The following is a 15574-nucleotide window of genomic DNA, read 5'->3' as shown; positions in this document are numbered from 1 at the left end:
GAAATGATAATAACTTCCGCTGCAAAGTCGGAAGACAGAAGACACCATGCTGAGACGATAAAAAATATTTTTCTTCTCCAACCTTTATTCCTTTGCGTTACATACATAATACATTTTTTTTAGTTAACATACATATATGGTATAATTATTGGGTAAATATAGAATGTCAGTACTGTGTATTGTATGAAAATAATTGTTTCCTACATATACATCCTTAATATTGCTCAACGAGCGAATGTTCATATGGGATATAGTCGCGAACCTGTTTGATTTTAAATTTAAAGAACGAAGCATACTCAGATTTTCACCCCAACGATAATCCAAAACATACAATTGATTGTGCGATAAATCTAATTTTTCTAGCATCGGAACATCCCAGAAAGCACCCGGATGGATATCGTTTATACGATTCCCTTGCAGGTCTAACGTTTTTAAAGAGCCTGCATGTATCACGTCACTGATCGATTCGATCATATTGTAACTCAGCGATAATTTTTTCAGTCGAGGCAAGTTGTCCAAATGTGGAATAGTCGTAAATTTGTTACGACTTAAGGACAAATTTTCTAAATTTGAAACCTCGGAAAACTTTTCACTGATGATAGATTCACTCATTCGATTTCCTGATAAATCTAATGTGTCTATATTGAATAATGATAGATACCACTCTCCTCCCAGATCACAATTCGCCAAAGAAAGAATTTTCAAATTTGGGTGAGTTTTAATCTCGAGATACTCTATTGGATTATTGTCGAAGTACAGCTCTTCCACGTTTTTCAAATCATTTAAAGTTACAGTTCTTAAATCGTTTTGTTCGAAATGAATACTTCTCAAATGATGGTTGAAATATTCTACCAAATTCGGATTTATGTACTGCAGATAATTATTAATGAAGAAAATTGTAGACAGCGATGGAAATAAATTCGAATGGAGCTCAAAGTGATCGTAATAAATCCCTTTCAAAGATAATGTTTCCACATTTGGCAAACCCACCTCTGACGTATTAAATGGTACATCGTTCGTCGAAATATCCGATTTCGCGGGTTTTTGGTCATCAAATATGAGAGTTTTTAAACCATTATGTTTCAAATTCAAGAGTTGTGATGTTGGTATTTGATTATTCCTTAGATCCAAGCATTCCAAATTTGGAACATGGTCGAACACTCCATTAGGTATTTCCTGAATTTCATTATTGTTTAATGAAATCGATCGTATTGTCGAACTTTTAATAAATCCTGTTTCTATTTTCGTTAATTTATTGTCTGATAGATTTAAACTTTCTTCATTGTCCTCACAAATGAGCCTTGGTCTTTTTAGAATTACATCTATGTCCAATGACTTTGCATTGGAATCAAAGTTTATTATTGCCGAAGCAGTAATATTGATTAAGGCTATGATTACAATGGCAAGAATGGGATTGGTCATTGCAATCATTTTTTATGTCTGAAACGAAACGTACAATTCTGATCAATGACTCGTTGATGTAAGAATTAACATCAATTAACATCCTCTCGCAGCGCAAACCAAAGTAGATGCCGACAGCTATTGGAGAGTCGTTTTCTTTTCATACGTAGATACCAGAAGTGCGCGGGTACCCGAAAATTCGTCTTTTGAGTTCTGGTCCCGAATTGGCGGGTATCCGAATATTCAGGGTGCCATCCGAACCCGACGAAAATTCCCGACTCGCGCCCGATCCGAATTTTCGGGTAGCCGCACACCCATCCCTAGTTCGCACCCACCCACTACGCTGTTCAGACGCCGGTAGACGTCTTTGCGAGTATGTACGTGCAAAAAGAAAACGACCCTCAAGTCGCAGTCTCTTTCTCATTTTAAGAAACAATAGAATACGCCAGCAAAGTTTGCCCGCATATTTTCCTATTTACTTTGCAACAAAAATGTTTGACCGAGCGAAAGAGATGTCTAACTTTTGAATTTGATTTTCACCATGCAACTACCTTAAATTGATCGTTAATCGTTCGATACGTACCTTGTTAAATTAGAAGACTCGAGCAAGACGCGACGAAGAAACTCTACAGCCGAGAGACAACCAACTTCCGCGGATTCCGACATTCTGTGCTTAAATATCTGACACGAACGACATTTTAATCTAAATTACTTCTGCCTCAGAGTAATGATGAAACGATTGATGAAATGAACTCGAAGAGTATTTTTTTTCCTTTTCATGTGTATATGGCTCCATATCTGTTCCGTCCTCTTCAGGGGATAATTGCAGCACTGTTTGCTCCGCTGATATTTCTACGAATTGACCGCTGCAAAATTTATATCTTGCCTCCTGTGAAATCGTTCTATCGCGAACGATTGAAAAGAGAGGACCGATGATAGCAGGAAGGGACTGGGAATTTTTACCGAGAGATTAGTGATATGACGGACCCTCTTGTAGATAGGAGGATACCCCTCTGGGCTTCTTCTGGCCCTCCTTTTTGCGGAGAGGCTGCAAATCCCTATCAACTCATCGGAAATTTTCTTAATAATTATATGATGAAAATGAAAAGGGAACAGAACTAGAATGAGCTACTTTTCAATGAACAAGTTCTTTGAAATTTCAACGAATATTTTAGCAACAAAAGCGTCGTTCAACGTCTCGCCTTGAAACGCTTCCGCCAATCCGGGTCGATTATATATTTTTTATTGATACATTATCAATAACGTGATTGATCAACGTACAGTATCGAGCTCGATAAACACATTTCTATGTAATCATATTTTTTTTTATAGAATATCGGTGATAGGTATTTTCAATTAAACTGCAGTTCAAGAAAAATGTCACCTTATTTATCTATATTTTTATCTAGGAAGGTAGGAGGTTCCATGTTAGAATTTCCCGTCTTTTAAAATCAAGTCGAGAAGCCTACATTGCACTCGAGTTCAAATTTTTCGAAAAAGGGCAAGGAGATGTGTCGTGGTTTTATTATTTTAAGATCATATATATTTTATTTATACGATTAATGCATATACAATTATATTATATAATTATCTTGAATAATTTTTATACAATTATATATTTATTATTATAATGTTACAGTTTGAATATTAATCAATATCGTTATATTATTCATACATGGTCCGACATAATATTGTTCTATATTTATTGTTGTATTATTGTTGTAACGATAATTCTGAATACGAGCGTCTACAGAAGCTCGTCGGTCGTGTTTCGTTCATGTTCAGATAAATCGTCAAATTTTGTGGTACTGTTTTCAGTGAACCTGTTTCGATGAACATTATAGGGTTACGGGCCAAGTGAACCTCTTTCAAAGCGACGTTAGCCAAATCAAGAACAGATTCAATCGAAGTAAATTTGTTCCCCGATAAATTCAAATATCGAAGTTTCTTCATAGATTGATACCAGCTTCTTGACAAGTGAGTCAGCTCGTTATCGTTTAAATATAATTCTTCCAGCAACACTTGAGATTTAAACGTTCCAGGGTAAATGTTCGAAATCTTGTTTCCGGCTAAAGACAACTTTCTCAGATTAAGCAACATGTCCAACGAGCTTGGCTTTAAATAGGTGATATTGTTACAATTCATCGATAACGTTGATATGTTCGATATTATTAGTGGGATATCATTAAACTTATTATTATCCAATATAAGAACATCCAAAGAGGTCAAAGGTGTAAATAATTCAGGACTTAACGCTGTCAAAGCATTATCAGAAATATTTAAGTATGGAAGCTTAACCGTGTGGTTGAATGCCGTTTTGCTAATAAAATTTATTCGATTATTCGCAATGGAAAGATGTTGTAAACTACTCAGCCCCCGCAGATCAAGATCATAACCATCGCCTATACTTTTAATGGCATTATCAACCAGGTTAAGCGATATCAAATTGTTTAATTTATTGAAGGAGACTTTTGAAATTTGATTGTGATTCAGATTCAAATATACAAGTGAGTCGTTCCACAATTGTTCGAAATTGAAGGAGGACAATTTATTGAACGAAAGATCCAGATACGACAATTTTGGAAATGGATTTCCAAACACGGTGTTTGATATTCTCGAGATCTTAGCATTCCTCAAATTCAAATATACAAGTTTAGGATACATGCTGTTCACTTGCAATACTGTATCGTAATAACTGTTCGTCCTCTGATCATTGAGACCCAATGCCATAATGTTTGAAATGTTACCAAAAGAGAATAATTTACTTGGTGGAATCACGTTTCCTTCAAGATTTAGATAAATCAAATTTGGCAGTCCATCGAAGGAGCCCTCCTCCAAAGAACGGATATCACTGTTTATAATGCTTACACATCTCAGATTGGGATACTCGATAAAATTAGCTGAAATTGTACCGCTACAGTAACCTTTCAGCGTTAAAGTCTCTTTGCTGCAAAGAATCGGGTAATCCATGTATTCGAAGAAATTTCCAAGTACCAATAACGGCGAAAGAATTAGTACTGTCACCGCAGTCAACATCTTCGTAGCTGTAAAATTGCAGAAGAAAGAAATCTATGATTACTTATTGATTTCTTCAACTTTTAAGGAAGATTTATGCTTATTTGATTAAAGAAAGGAAATGGATGTTTCTTGAAGACATATGGAGAATAAGTCTTAGGTTCTACAGTGAAATCTGTTTGATTTTCTCGGAAACGAAGTTCCAAATGAAAAACTTTCATTCTTTATTTGTGACTTATTTTTTCAATTAGAATCAGTCGCTATCCGTTTGTATCGCCAGTTACACGACAACCTTTATATTAATGATGTACTTCAATCAAAATAATTATCAGTCATTAATTTCCTTTGTATAAAATCGTTGATTGCCAGTTATAGTAAACAATGATCAATTTTGAAGAAATAGTAGAACATTTTTTTCTATGTCTTTTTGGATTCTTTTTTTCTACTCACCTTGTTCAAATACGGTGAAATGCGAAATACATCTACTTTAGAACATTAACTACGATTAAATGAAATCTTTCCGGTCGCTTTGTTATATATAGTCTTATCGCTTGAAATCTGATAAACAGAGATAGAGTATAACAATTAATCAAAACGTGACGATTCCCCGTCAGTACAATTGTGAATTAAACGTAACATTTATAAACGAAAACGTAATAAAATAGTCTTCTAATTAAGAAAGGAATAAACTAAATTTTCAAAAATATACAAATCATCTAATTTATCTTGAGAAAATACATAGAAAATGATAGAAACTCTGTTCACATGTGGTTTCGTTTTTCAGAAAATTGAGTTTTACAATTGTTCAACAAACATTTGTAAAAGAATTCGTTTAGGTAACAATTTTGTCCGTTATAATACATATTGTATACAAAAATAGAAGTGTGATTAATAATATTATTTAGATATAAAAGACTATTTTTCTTTCATTTTATTGAATAACGAATCGTTTTATTCTACAAATCTCCTTTGCACAATCAGTTCTTCTTTGTATCTTCGTCAGATTCTTTCTGCAAATTTGAAGTTGTTTCTTCATATAGCTTTCATTCGTCGTTGGTAAACAAAATGGAAGTACTGTTGTTGAACCGATGGTAGGTTAAACGTTTGCTGATTACCTATCGTTGTTCTCCAATTACAAAAGATATCATAGTTACAACAATCTCACCACGAGTATAGTATATCCCTCTGAAATGTTTAGCTACAGATTTCGGGGCAGAAAATGATAATAACTTCCGTTACAAAGTCGGAAGACAGAAGACACCATGCCGAGACGATAAAACATATTTTCCTTTTCCAATCTTTATTTCTTCACGTTACATACATAATACATTTTGTTTTTTAACAATTTTCTTTTCAAATCACGTATACGGTACATTTATTGGATAAATCTAGAATGTCAGTATTGTCTATCGTGTGAAAAAAATTGTTCCCTACATATACATCCGTAATATTGCTCAACGAGCGAATGCTCATATGGGATATAGTCGCGAACCTGTTTGATTTTAAATTTAAAGAACGAAGCATATTCAGATTTTCACCCCAATCATAATACAAAACATGCAATTGGTTGTGCGACAAATCTAATTCTTCGAGCATCGGAACACCCCAGAAATCACCCGGATGGATATCGTTTATACGATTTCCTCTCAGGTCTAATGTTTTTAAAGACCTTGCTTCTATCACGTCATTGATCGTTTCGATCATATTGTAACTGAGCGATAATTTTTGTAGTCGAGGCAAGTTGTCCAAAGGTGGAATAGTCGTAAAATTGTTACGACTTAAGGACAAATTTTCTAAATTTAAAACCTCCGAAAACTTTTCAGTGATAATAGATTCATTCATTTGATTTCCTGATAAATCTAAAGTCTCTATATTAGATAAAGATAAATACCATTCTGCTCCGAGATTGCAATTCGCCAAAGAAAGAATTTTCAAATTTGGGTGAGTTTCAATCTGGAGGAACTCTATTGGATTATTGTCAAAATACAGCTCTTCCACGTTTTTCAAATCATTTAAAGTTACATTTCTTAAACCGTTTTGTTCGAAATGAATACTTCTCAAGTGATGACTGCAATATTCTTCCAATTCGGGATTTATGTACTGCAGATTATTATCAGTAAAAAAAATTGTAGACAGCGATGGAAATAAATTTGAATAGAACCCAAATGTATCGTAACGAATCCCTTTCAAAGATAAAGTTTGCACATTTGGCAAACTTACCTGTGACTTATTAAATAATACATCGTTCATCAAATTATTTGATTTCGCGAGTTTTTGATCATCAAATATCAGGGTTCTTAAACCATCATGTTTTAAATTCACCAGTTCTGATGTTTTTATTTTATTATTCGTTAGATCCAAGCATTCCAAATTTGGAACATGATCGAACACTCCATTAGGTATTTCCTGAATTTTATTATTGTTTAATGAAATTGATCGTATTGCCGAACTTTTAATAAATCCTGGTTTTATTTTCGTTAATTTATTGTCTGACAGATTTAAACTTTCTTCATTGTCCTCACAAATGAGCCTTGGTCTTTTTAGAATTACATCTATGTCCAATGACTTTGCATTGGAATCAAAGTTTATTATTGCCGAAGCAGTAATATTGATTAAGGCTATGATTACAATAGCAAGAATGGGATTGGTCATTGCAATCATTCTTTATATCTGAAACGAAACGTACAATTCTGATCAATGACTCGCTGATGTAATAATTAACGTCAATTAACATCTTCTCGTAGCGGAAACCAAAGTAGATGCCGACAGCTATTGGAGGGTCATTTTCTTTTCACACGTAGATACTAGGAGTGCGCGGGTACCCGAAAATTCGTCTGTTGAGTTCTGGTCCCGAAATGGCGGGTATCCGAATATTCAGGGTGCCATCCGAATCCGACAAAAATTCCCGACTCGAGCCCGATCCGAATTTTCGGGTAGCCGGCACACGTGTCTCTGCTACGGTAGACGTCTTTGCGAGTATGTACGTGCAAAAAGAAAACGACCCTCAAGTCGCAGTCTCTTTCTCATTTTAAGAAACAATAGAATACGCCAGCAAAGTTCGCCGGGATATTTTCCTATGTACTTTGCAACAAAAATGTTTGACCGCGCGAAAGAGATGTCTAACTTTTGAATTTGATTTTCACCATGCAACTACCTTAAATTGATCGTTAATCGTTCGATACGTACCTTGTTAAATGAGAAGACTCGAGCAAGACGCGACGAACAAACTCTACAGCCGAGAGACAACGAACTTCTGCAGATTCCGATATTCTGTAGCTTAAACATCTGACACGAATGACATTTTAATCTAAATTTATTCTGTATCAGAGTAATGATGAAATCATTGATGAAATGAACTCGAAGCAATTTTTTTCCTTTTTCCTTCCATCCTCTCCGGGAGATAATTGCAGTACTATTTGCGCCGCTGTTATTTCTACGAATTGACCGCTGCAAAATTATATCTTGCCTCCTGTGAAATCATTTTATCGCGAACGATTGAAAAGAGAGACCCGTTGATAGTAGGAAGGGACTGGGAATTTTTACCGGGAGATTAGTGACCTGACGGACCCCCTTGCTTTTGTAGTGTTCCCCTGGGATTCTTCTGGTTCCCTTTTTTGAGGAGAGGCTCCAAATTCCTGCCAAGTCATCGGAAATTGTTTAAATAATTATATGATGAACATGAAACGGGAAGGAAACTCGAATGAACCACTTTTCTTTCCTTTCGATACATTTGCTTTTACCTTTACAATAACTGAAGAAAGAAATATGAGCGTTTGAAGCAATTTTTTATTGAAAAAGAAAGATGTCAAAATCATAATATATGAAGTTACTTGAACAACTTCTTTGAAATTTCAACGAATATTTTAGCGTCGTTCAACGTTTCGCCTTGAAACGCTTCCGCCAATCCGGATCGATTATAGATTTTTTATTGAAACATTGTAAATAGCGTGATTGATCAACGTACAGTATCGAGCACGATAAACACATTTCAATATAATCTTTTTTTTTTTACAGAGTATCGGTGATAGCTATTGCAGCCTATGTAACTAAAGTCAAATGTCACTTTATTTATCTATATTTTTATCTAGGAAGATAGGAGGTTCCATGTTTGATTTTCCCGTCTTCTAACATCAAAAGCAAGTCGAGAAGCCTGCATTGCACTCAAGTTCAAATTTTTCTGAATAGGGGAAGGTTAATGAGAGACAAAAGTGAAAGAAGATGTATCCTGGTTTTTTATTATAAGATTATTATATATTTATTGTTATAATATTACAGTTTGAATATTAATTGATATTCGAATATAATCGAATATGTCGTATTATTGATACATGATCCGATATAATATTGTTCTATATATTCTCTTTCAAAATTCAATATACTGGTACGCCATAATCAGAATCTGAGCGTCTACAGAATCTCGGCGGTCGTGGCATGTTCATGTTCAGATAAATCGTCACATTTTCTGATACTGATTTCAGCATACCTGTTTCGATGTACATAATAGGGTTACCGTCCAGGTAAACCTCTTTCAAAGCGTCGTTAGCCAAATCAAGAACAGATTCAATCGAAGTAAATTTGTTGCCCGATAAATTCAAATATCGAAGTTTCTTCATAGACTGACAACAGCTTTTTGACAACTGATTCAGCTCGTTATCGTTTAAATATAATTCCTCCAGCAACACTTGAGATTTAAACGTTGCAGGGTAAATGTTCGAAATCCTGTTTCCGGCTAAAGACAACTTTCTCAGATGGGGTAACGTCTCCAACGAGCTTGACATTAAATAGGTGATATTGTTACAATTCATCGACAACGTTGTTATGTTCGATGACATTATTAGTGGGATATTGTTAAAGTTATTATTATCCAATATAAGAACTTCCAGAGAGGTCAAAGTTGTAAATAATCTAGGACTAAACGCTGTCAAAGCATTATCAGACATATTTAAGTATCGAAGCTTAACCGTGTGGTTGAATGCCGTTTCGCTAATAAAATTTATTCGATTATTCGCTATGGAAAGATGTTCTAAACTACTCAGCCCCCACAGATCAAGATCATAACCATCGCCTATACTTTTAATGGCATTATCAACCAGGTTAAGCGATATCAATTTGTTTAAGTCATCGAGGGAAATCTTTGAAATTTGATTGCGGTTAAGATTCAAATACGTAAGTGAGTTGTTCCACAATTGTATGAAATTGAACGAGGAGAATTGATTGTTCGAAAGATCCAGATACGATAATTTTGGAAAAGGATTAATCACGGTGTTTGTTATCCTCGAGATCTTAGTATTCCTCAAATTCAAATATAGAAGTCTAGGATACACGGTGTTCACTTGCAATACTGTATCGTAATAACTGTTCGTCCTCTGATCATTGAGACTCAATGCCGTGATGTTTAAAATGTTACCGAAAGAGAATAATTTATCCGGAGGAATCAAATTTCCTTCAAGATTTAGATAAATCAAATTTGGCAGTCCATCAAAGGAGCCCTCCTCCAAAGAACTGATATCACTGTTTACAATGCTTACACATCTCAGACTGGGAGATTCGATAAAATTAGCTGGAATTGTACCCATACAGGAACCTTTAAACGTTAAAGTCTCGTTGTTGCAAATAATCGGGTAATCCACGTATTCAAAGAAATTTCCCAGTACCAATAGCGGCGAAAGAATTAGTATTGTCACCGCAGCCAACATCTTCGTAGCTGTAAAATGGCATAAAAAAGAAATCTATGATTACTTATTGATTTGTTCAACTTTTGAGGAAGATTTTTGCTTTTTTGATTAAAAAAAGGAAATGGATGTTTCTTAAAGACTTATTGTTAGAACGGATGTACAGGTTCTACATTGAAATCCGTTGAAAGAACACTTGGTCAAATTCGATTTTCTCGGAAACGAAGTTCCAAATCAAAAGATTTTATTCTTTACTAGCTGACCCGTGCGAAAAATTCGCATTCAAACATCAATTTTTATATAGATTATTAGAAAAATTGAAATTCAACTTTGTTGTGCGCGCCTAACTCTGCTTCAAGTTATCCAATGTAACTGGTCAATAGCTCAAATGAAAGAGCTTGATTCACTGACAAGGGACATTACCCAATTGACACACGCCGATTTTGATGTCCTTTGAGTATGATATAGAACTCAAAAAAATAATTGACCCATATTTTTTTTATCGGCAATCGTCCATGCTGAACGGGTGAAAATAGCCCTCAAAGTTGGAGTTGCAAAACATATTTTCTTGAATATCTCAGGAACTATTAGGTGTAGGCGAAAAATTCCAAATGGAATGTGTGTGTTTTTGAACAGCAAATTTGTCCATGTAGCCACCTTTCTGATAAATTTATTTGTTTAAAAAATATATTGAAAAATAATCTATTTTCGTCGATTGCCGATAAAAGAAATACGTGTCAAATATTTTTTTGAGTTCTATATCATACTCAAAGGGCATCAAAATCGGCGTGTGTCAATTGGGTAATGTCCCTTGTGAGTGTTCTTAGACAAAAACGAACACCGTACCGCAATTACAAGCTTTGAGTGGAGAGAAATTCCAGAAAAATCACGTTTGAGTATATAACATAAGAGCGGCGAAAGGTATATGTATGCCAATACTTGTTATCTATGCAAAAATACCTTTCATTTCAAAAAAAAATAATGCAAATCGGGCGAATAGAACTGCCGGACGAACTCGGAATAGAATTCATAAATTTTTTTAATATATAGATTTGTGACTTATTTTTTCACGTAGAATCAGTCCCTATCCAACCTGTATATTAATGATGTACTTTGATTAAAATAATTATCTGTCACTAATTTCCTTAATATCAAATGGTTGATTGCCAGTTATAGTAAACAATGATCAATTTTGAAGAAATAGTGAAACATTTTTTCTACTCACCTTGTTCAAATACGATGAAATGCGAAGTACATCTACTTCGGAACGTCGAATACGACTAAACGAAATCTTTCCTGTCGCTTTCTTATATATTAAAGTCTTATCGCTTAGAATATGATACGTAAAAAGAGAGTATAGCGATGAATTCAAACGTGACAATTCCCCGTGAATATAATCGTGAATTAAACAGACTATTTATAAACGAAAACATAATAAAAATAGTCGCATAATTAAGAAGGAATGAACTATATTTTCAAAAATATACAGATAATCTATCTTGAGAAAATACATAGTAAATGATTAAAATTCTGTTCACATGCGGTATTGTTTTTCAGAAAATTGAGTTTTACAATTGTTCAACAAATATTTGTAAAAGAATTCTTTTAGGTGACAACTTTGTCCGTTATAATAAACAAGAATAGAAGTGTGATAATTACTAATATTATTTAGATATAAAAGACTATTTTTCTTTCATTTTATTGAATAACGAATCGTTTTATTCTACAAATCTCCTTTGCACAATCAGTTCTTCTTTCTATCTTCATTAGATTCCTTCTGCAAATTAGATGTACTTTCTTTATTAAACTTTCCTCGAGCTTGATAGGTCACTGTCGTTGATTGATTTTCGTATTTCTCCTTTATGTGTTTCCAAAGTCTCTGCAAAAATAAGTAAGATCAAACTAAAAATTTCGTGCTTCGAATTTAATCGGTCGATGTTTCACGGATTCTAAACGGATGAATGTTCAATTATCTTTATAAAAGTATGATTACGTAATGTATACGTTTGATTAATAAAGTATCTCAATAAACGTGACCATTACGTACACCTTCGTTCACCCATTCAAAGATATTGTCGCAAACTTGATCGTAAGCTCTTTCAAAGAATACGGAAGTAATGACAATGCTGAGAACAAAAGTGGATGTACGTTTGAAGACGTAATGATACAAACGTGAAAGCATTTCCAATCTGTTGAACCTTCAAATCACGTTCAATTGGGATCTCTTTGTATCATTGAACATAAGAAGTCTATTTAACTTGAAACGTGCCGCTAATCAATCCGTTCGATTGATATTACGTCGAAGTTTGGAAAACTTTAATAGCTACTGGTAACAGGTTTTTGTTTTTAAACGGATTGTTCGTTGATTTTATTTTACCTTCGGTACTGCTGTAATTTCTTACGGTAGAAATCGGATGCTGCAACACTTTTCGCGATAATCTAACGTATCCGCTCACAGGATCTCGTCCGAAATATTTCACTTGTATTTCGTCTCCAACGTTCAAACCAAGTACACTGGGATGTTGTACTTTACGGTTATCTAACTGTGAGGTGGGTAAAAAAGTTGGCACCATGCTGGAATATAACGTAACCATAACTCCAGTCTCACGAATTTCAGTTATCTTTGCTGTATAAATGTCGCCAAACGTTAAAGTTGGTTCCGTATTTTTCTGAAGAATTTCATTCAACATTTCTCTCGCTTCGTTCATTGCATTCTGATTAGGTGCAAATATGGAAAATACTGTATCCTCTTGCGGATATATCTACAAAAGGAAATGATCATTTTTCAACAACAGAATAATCTAATCGATACCTCTGCCCAATATTTTTTAAACTTACGCTGACTCCAGTTTCGTGAAGAATTTTTTTCAAATTTGCTCCTCCTACTCCGAGAAACTTTCCTCTTTGGTGTACAGGTACTTCTATGGTTTCAATTACAGGTGTATTGTCTTTTTTATTGTTCGTCGGAGATGCTATTACTTGATTCATGATATTGATGATTCGACCCTTCGCCACAGATGCTTTCTGTATAGCCTTCATTATTACCTTCAAAGGAATACCTGGTAATTTTACATCAGCCTGTAAAGCGGTAAATCCTTTCTTTGTACCGGCTATTTTAAAATCCATATCTCCAAAATAATCCTCTATACCCTGTTATTCGAGACACAAAGAATCATTATTATTAATATTAAAATCAAATTCTTATTTACGTTTTAATTAAAGCAAAATTACTGATATATCCGTTAATATCTTGTAGCCTTCGTCTTCAGATTCAGAATTATTGTTCGGGGTATATATCAATCCCATAGCTACACCGGCAACTGCGGCCGATATTGGAACACCTGCATTCATTAATGCTAAACTACCACCGCAAACAGTAGCCATTGAAGAAGAACCTTTAAACAATAGGAAAAAATATTTCGTTTACATGAACGAATGAATTTTTTAATTATAGATAATTATCGTTAAGTTTGCCGAACTCACCGTTTGATTCTAATACTTCACTAGTCAGTCTTATAGCAAATGGATAATCTTTTGGTATAACTGCTCTCAATCCTTTCTCTGCTAATGCTCCGTGACCTATTTCTCTGCGATTAGCCATTACAGTTTTACCTGTTTCATTTGTTGCATATGGTGGGAATTCATAATGCAAGAAAAAATGCTTTTCCTTTATACCGCTATAAATTGAAAAAACAATATTTATTTATAGCGCATACAGGTTTTTAACGAAAATTCCTATATAAATTAGTTACCTAGTCAACATTGAAACGGTATCCAATTTAAGAGAACTCTCTATGCTATCAAGGGTAACCGTGCATAAAACTTGTGTTTGACCTCTTTGGAAAAAAGCTGAACCATGGAGCGGCTTAAATAAGTCGACTTGACACTCTATTGGTCTCAATTGATCCAACTGGCGACCGTCGCATCTAAAATTATTGAACTATTCATATTTAATATGTATATTGCTGATTGATTATCTGAAATAAATGTATAGTTTATAAAGAAAAAGGTACCTCTTCTCTGTCTCAGATATTACAGATCTGAAAACTTCTCTAGTAACATTACTAAAAGTTTTTGTAGCTATTGAAATAAATTCTGAACCGCGATCATTTATGCTCTCTAACATATTGTTTCTAAGATTGGAAACAGCAGAGTCCCGTGACGTCTTATCGTGTAAATAACACGTAAAAATCTCACGTAGCTCAGATTTTGAAAATTCCTTTACAAATTTAATTACATCATCATTTAAATCTTGATTTCTCTCAATTTTAAATTTAGGCTTTCCAATTTGATTTTGTAAATTTGTTATAGACTGTATAATTGTCTGACATTCCTTTGCACCTAATCGTATTGCTTTTCGAAGATCTGGTTCCAAAATATCATCAGCAGATCCTTCTAGCATAACAAGAAGATTTTTAGATGTACAAGATAGTATAAGATTTAATGAACTTTGTTGAAGTTCGCGTCTTGAAGGATTAAGTACATGTTTTTTATCAATTATTCCAACTCTTACAGCCCCTACAGGCCCATTCCATGGGATATCAGAAATACTTAATGCTGCAGATGCAGCGTTAATAGATAATATATCTGGATCATAAACACCATCGACAGCTAATAAATTACATATAATTTGTGTTTCATAAGAATATCCTTGTTCAAACAAGGGACGTAAAGATCTGTCTATTACTCTGCTTGTAAGAATTTCTTGTTCAGAATGGCCTAGTTCTCTGCGAAGAAAGTTTGTTGGTATACGGCCTATTGCAGCAGCTTTTTGTCGATAATTTACAGTTAATGGAACTATAGAGTCATCGGATGGTACATTTTTTCTTACAACAGTAGTCATAACTGATGTTTCACCCATCTTAGCAGTAACGCTTCCACTTGTAAGACGTGCATATTTTCCCGTTGATAATGTCATTTGTTTTCTAGAATAATATTTCAAATATAAATAATGTTAAATATTGAGAAAATGAGGCAAAAATATATTTTATCTAAATAGCTACATATTTTCTCTGATGTATTATTGTATCTTTCATATATTTAAAATTAACTATTAAAACGTAATCGGCAAATATTATTATCGTTTAGGTTAAAAAGCACGTGCAGTTCTTACTCATTTGATAACTTTATTGTTACACTCTCCGTAGAGATGCTTGATTTAATATGTAATGTGTTTCCATTTTTATTGTGATTTTTTGGTCGTAGAAAAATTAAATTTCTGTTGTTTAGCAATTTAGTACGCTTAAACAGCACCATCGTCGCCTTAAATTTGATTTCAACGGTTGACCACTGTTTATGAATAAAAAGTTTCGTCGTGTTATGCGGTCTTATCAGACGAACTTTTCATCATACAGCACCTTTTTACATGTTTCAGTACAGTTATTTTATTAAAATTAATTATTTTTAATGATCTATAACAAACATTTTTTTAAAAATATAATTACAGAGAAATTAATGGATCATTCGAACGAAATTTATAGTTGATC

At 33.9% G+C, this 15574-nt stretch overlaps 6 protein-coding genes across 10 annotated transcripts in view; 1 reads left to right on the top strand and 5 right to left on the bottom strand.

Moving 5' to 3' along the window:
• LOC114877701 (synaptotagmin-14) overlaps positions 1 to 15574 on the top strand; it is a 98126-nt gene that overhangs the window by 73287 nt on the left and 9265 nt on the right. The gene's annotated exons all lie outside the window — the stretch shown is intronic.
• On the bottom strand, positions 66 to 2266 carry LOC123988521 (leucine-rich repeat-containing G-protein coupled receptor 5-like). Its single transcript, XM_046288868.1, has 2 exons — positions 1985 to 2266; positions 66 to 1440 (listed from the first exon to the last, which is right to left on the bottom strand). The coding sequence occupies exon 2, from the start codon at positions 1429 to 1431 to the stop codon at positions 124 to 126; it is 1308 nt and encodes a 435-aa protein (XP_046144824.1). The 5' UTR covers positions 1432 to 1440; positions 1985 to 2266; the 3' UTR covers positions 66 to 123.
• On the bottom strand, positions 2999 to 4972 carry LOC114877706 (leucine-rich repeat-containing protein 15-like). Its single transcript, XM_029190638.2, has 2 exons — positions 4867 to 4972; positions 2999 to 4445 (listed from the first exon to the last, which is right to left on the bottom strand). The coding sequence occupies exon 2, from the start codon at positions 4435 to 4437 to the stop codon at positions 3115 to 3117; it is 1323 nt and encodes a 440-aa protein (XP_029046471.2). The 5' UTR covers positions 4438 to 4445; positions 4867 to 4972; the 3' UTR covers positions 2999 to 3114.
• LOC114877711 (toll-like receptor 13) lies at positions 5700 to 7788 on the bottom strand. Its single transcript, XM_029190645.2, has 2 exons — positions 7603 to 7788; positions 5700 to 7086 (listed from the first exon to the last, which is right to left on the bottom strand). The coding sequence occupies exon 2, from the start codon at positions 7075 to 7077 to the stop codon at positions 5770 to 5772; it is 1308 nt and encodes a 435-aa protein (XP_029046478.2). The 5' UTR covers positions 7078 to 7086; positions 7603 to 7788; the 3' UTR covers positions 5700 to 5769.
• Positions 8651 to 11401, bottom strand: LOC114877705 (TLR4 interactor with leucine rich repeats-like). The gene is made up of 2 exons (XM_029190635.2): positions 11314 to 11401; positions 8651 to 10120 (listed from the first exon to the last, which is right to left on the bottom strand). The coding sequence occupies exon 2, from the start codon at positions 10110 to 10112 to the stop codon at positions 8787 to 8789; it is 1326 nt and encodes a 441-aa protein (XP_029046468.2). The 5' UTR covers positions 10113 to 10120; positions 11314 to 11401; the 3' UTR covers positions 8651 to 8786.
• On the bottom strand, positions 11541 to 15351 carry LOC114877700 (polyribonucleotide nucleotidyltransferase 1, mitochondrial). 2 transcript variants are annotated; one of them, XM_029190629.2, is made up of 8 exons: positions 15202 to 15351; positions 14102 to 15013; positions 13841 to 14014; positions 13572 to 13765; positions 13320 to 13483; positions 12927 to 13238; positions 12466 to 12850; positions 11541 to 11967 (listed from the first exon to the last, which is right to left on the bottom strand). In XM_029190629.2, the coding sequence occupies exons 1-8, from the start codon at positions 15342 to 15344 to the stop codon at positions 11891 to 11893; spliced, it is 2361 nt and encodes a 786-aa protein (XP_029046462.1). In that variant the 5' UTR covers positions 15345 to 15351; the 3' UTR covers positions 11541 to 11890. The 2 variants fall into 2 exon arrangements, with proteins under 2 accessions (XP_029046462.1, XP_029046463.1); XM_029190630.2 differs by lacking the exon at positions 15202 to 15351 and adding an exon at positions 15092 to 15195.

Source organism: Osmia bicornis, chromosome 15 (genome assembly GCF_907164935.1).
Source record: "Osmia bicornis bicornis chromosome 15, iOsmBic2.1, whole genome shotgun sequence".
In the NCBI taxonomy this organism is placed as follows: domain Eukaryota; kingdom Metazoa; phylum Arthropoda; class Insecta; order Hymenoptera; family Megachilidae; genus Osmia; species Osmia bicornis.
Note: the sequence above shows the minus strand (reverse complement) of the source record. Positions and strands in the feature narration are given on the sequence as shown.

What these genes read in the sequence shown, in the direction of transcription:
- LOC123988521 (XM_046288868.1), bottom strand. Translation starts at nt 1,431, where the DNA reads ATGATTGCAATGACCAATCCCATTCTTGCCATTGTAATCATAGCCTTA.
- LOC114877706 (XM_029190638.2), bottom strand. Translation starts at nt 4,437, where the DNA reads ATGTTGACTGCGGTGACAGTACTAATTCTTTCGCCGTTATTGGTACTT.
- LOC114877711 (XM_029190645.2), bottom strand. Translation starts at nt 7,077, where the DNA reads ATGATTGCAATGACCAATCCCATTCTTGCTATTGTAATCATAGCCTTA.
- LOC114877705 (XM_029190635.2), bottom strand. Translation starts at nt 10,112, where the DNA reads ATGTTGGCTGCGGTGACAATACTAATTCTTTCGCCGCTATTGGTACTG.
- LOC114877700 (XM_029190629.2), bottom strand. Translation starts at nt 15,344, where the DNA reads ATGGTGCTGTTTAAGCGTACTAAATTGCTAAACAACAGAAATTTAATT. An exon ending in ATATCTGAGACAGAGAAGAG is followed by an intron (nt 14,015 to 14,101) that starts GTACCTTTTTCT and finishes CAATAATTTTAG; the next exon opens with ATGCGACGGTCGCCAGTTGG. An exon ending in TGAAGTATTAGAATCAAACG is followed by an intron (nt 13,484 to 13,571) that starts GTGAGTTCGGCA and finishes TATTGTTTAAAG; the next exon opens with GTTCTTCTTCAATGGCTACT.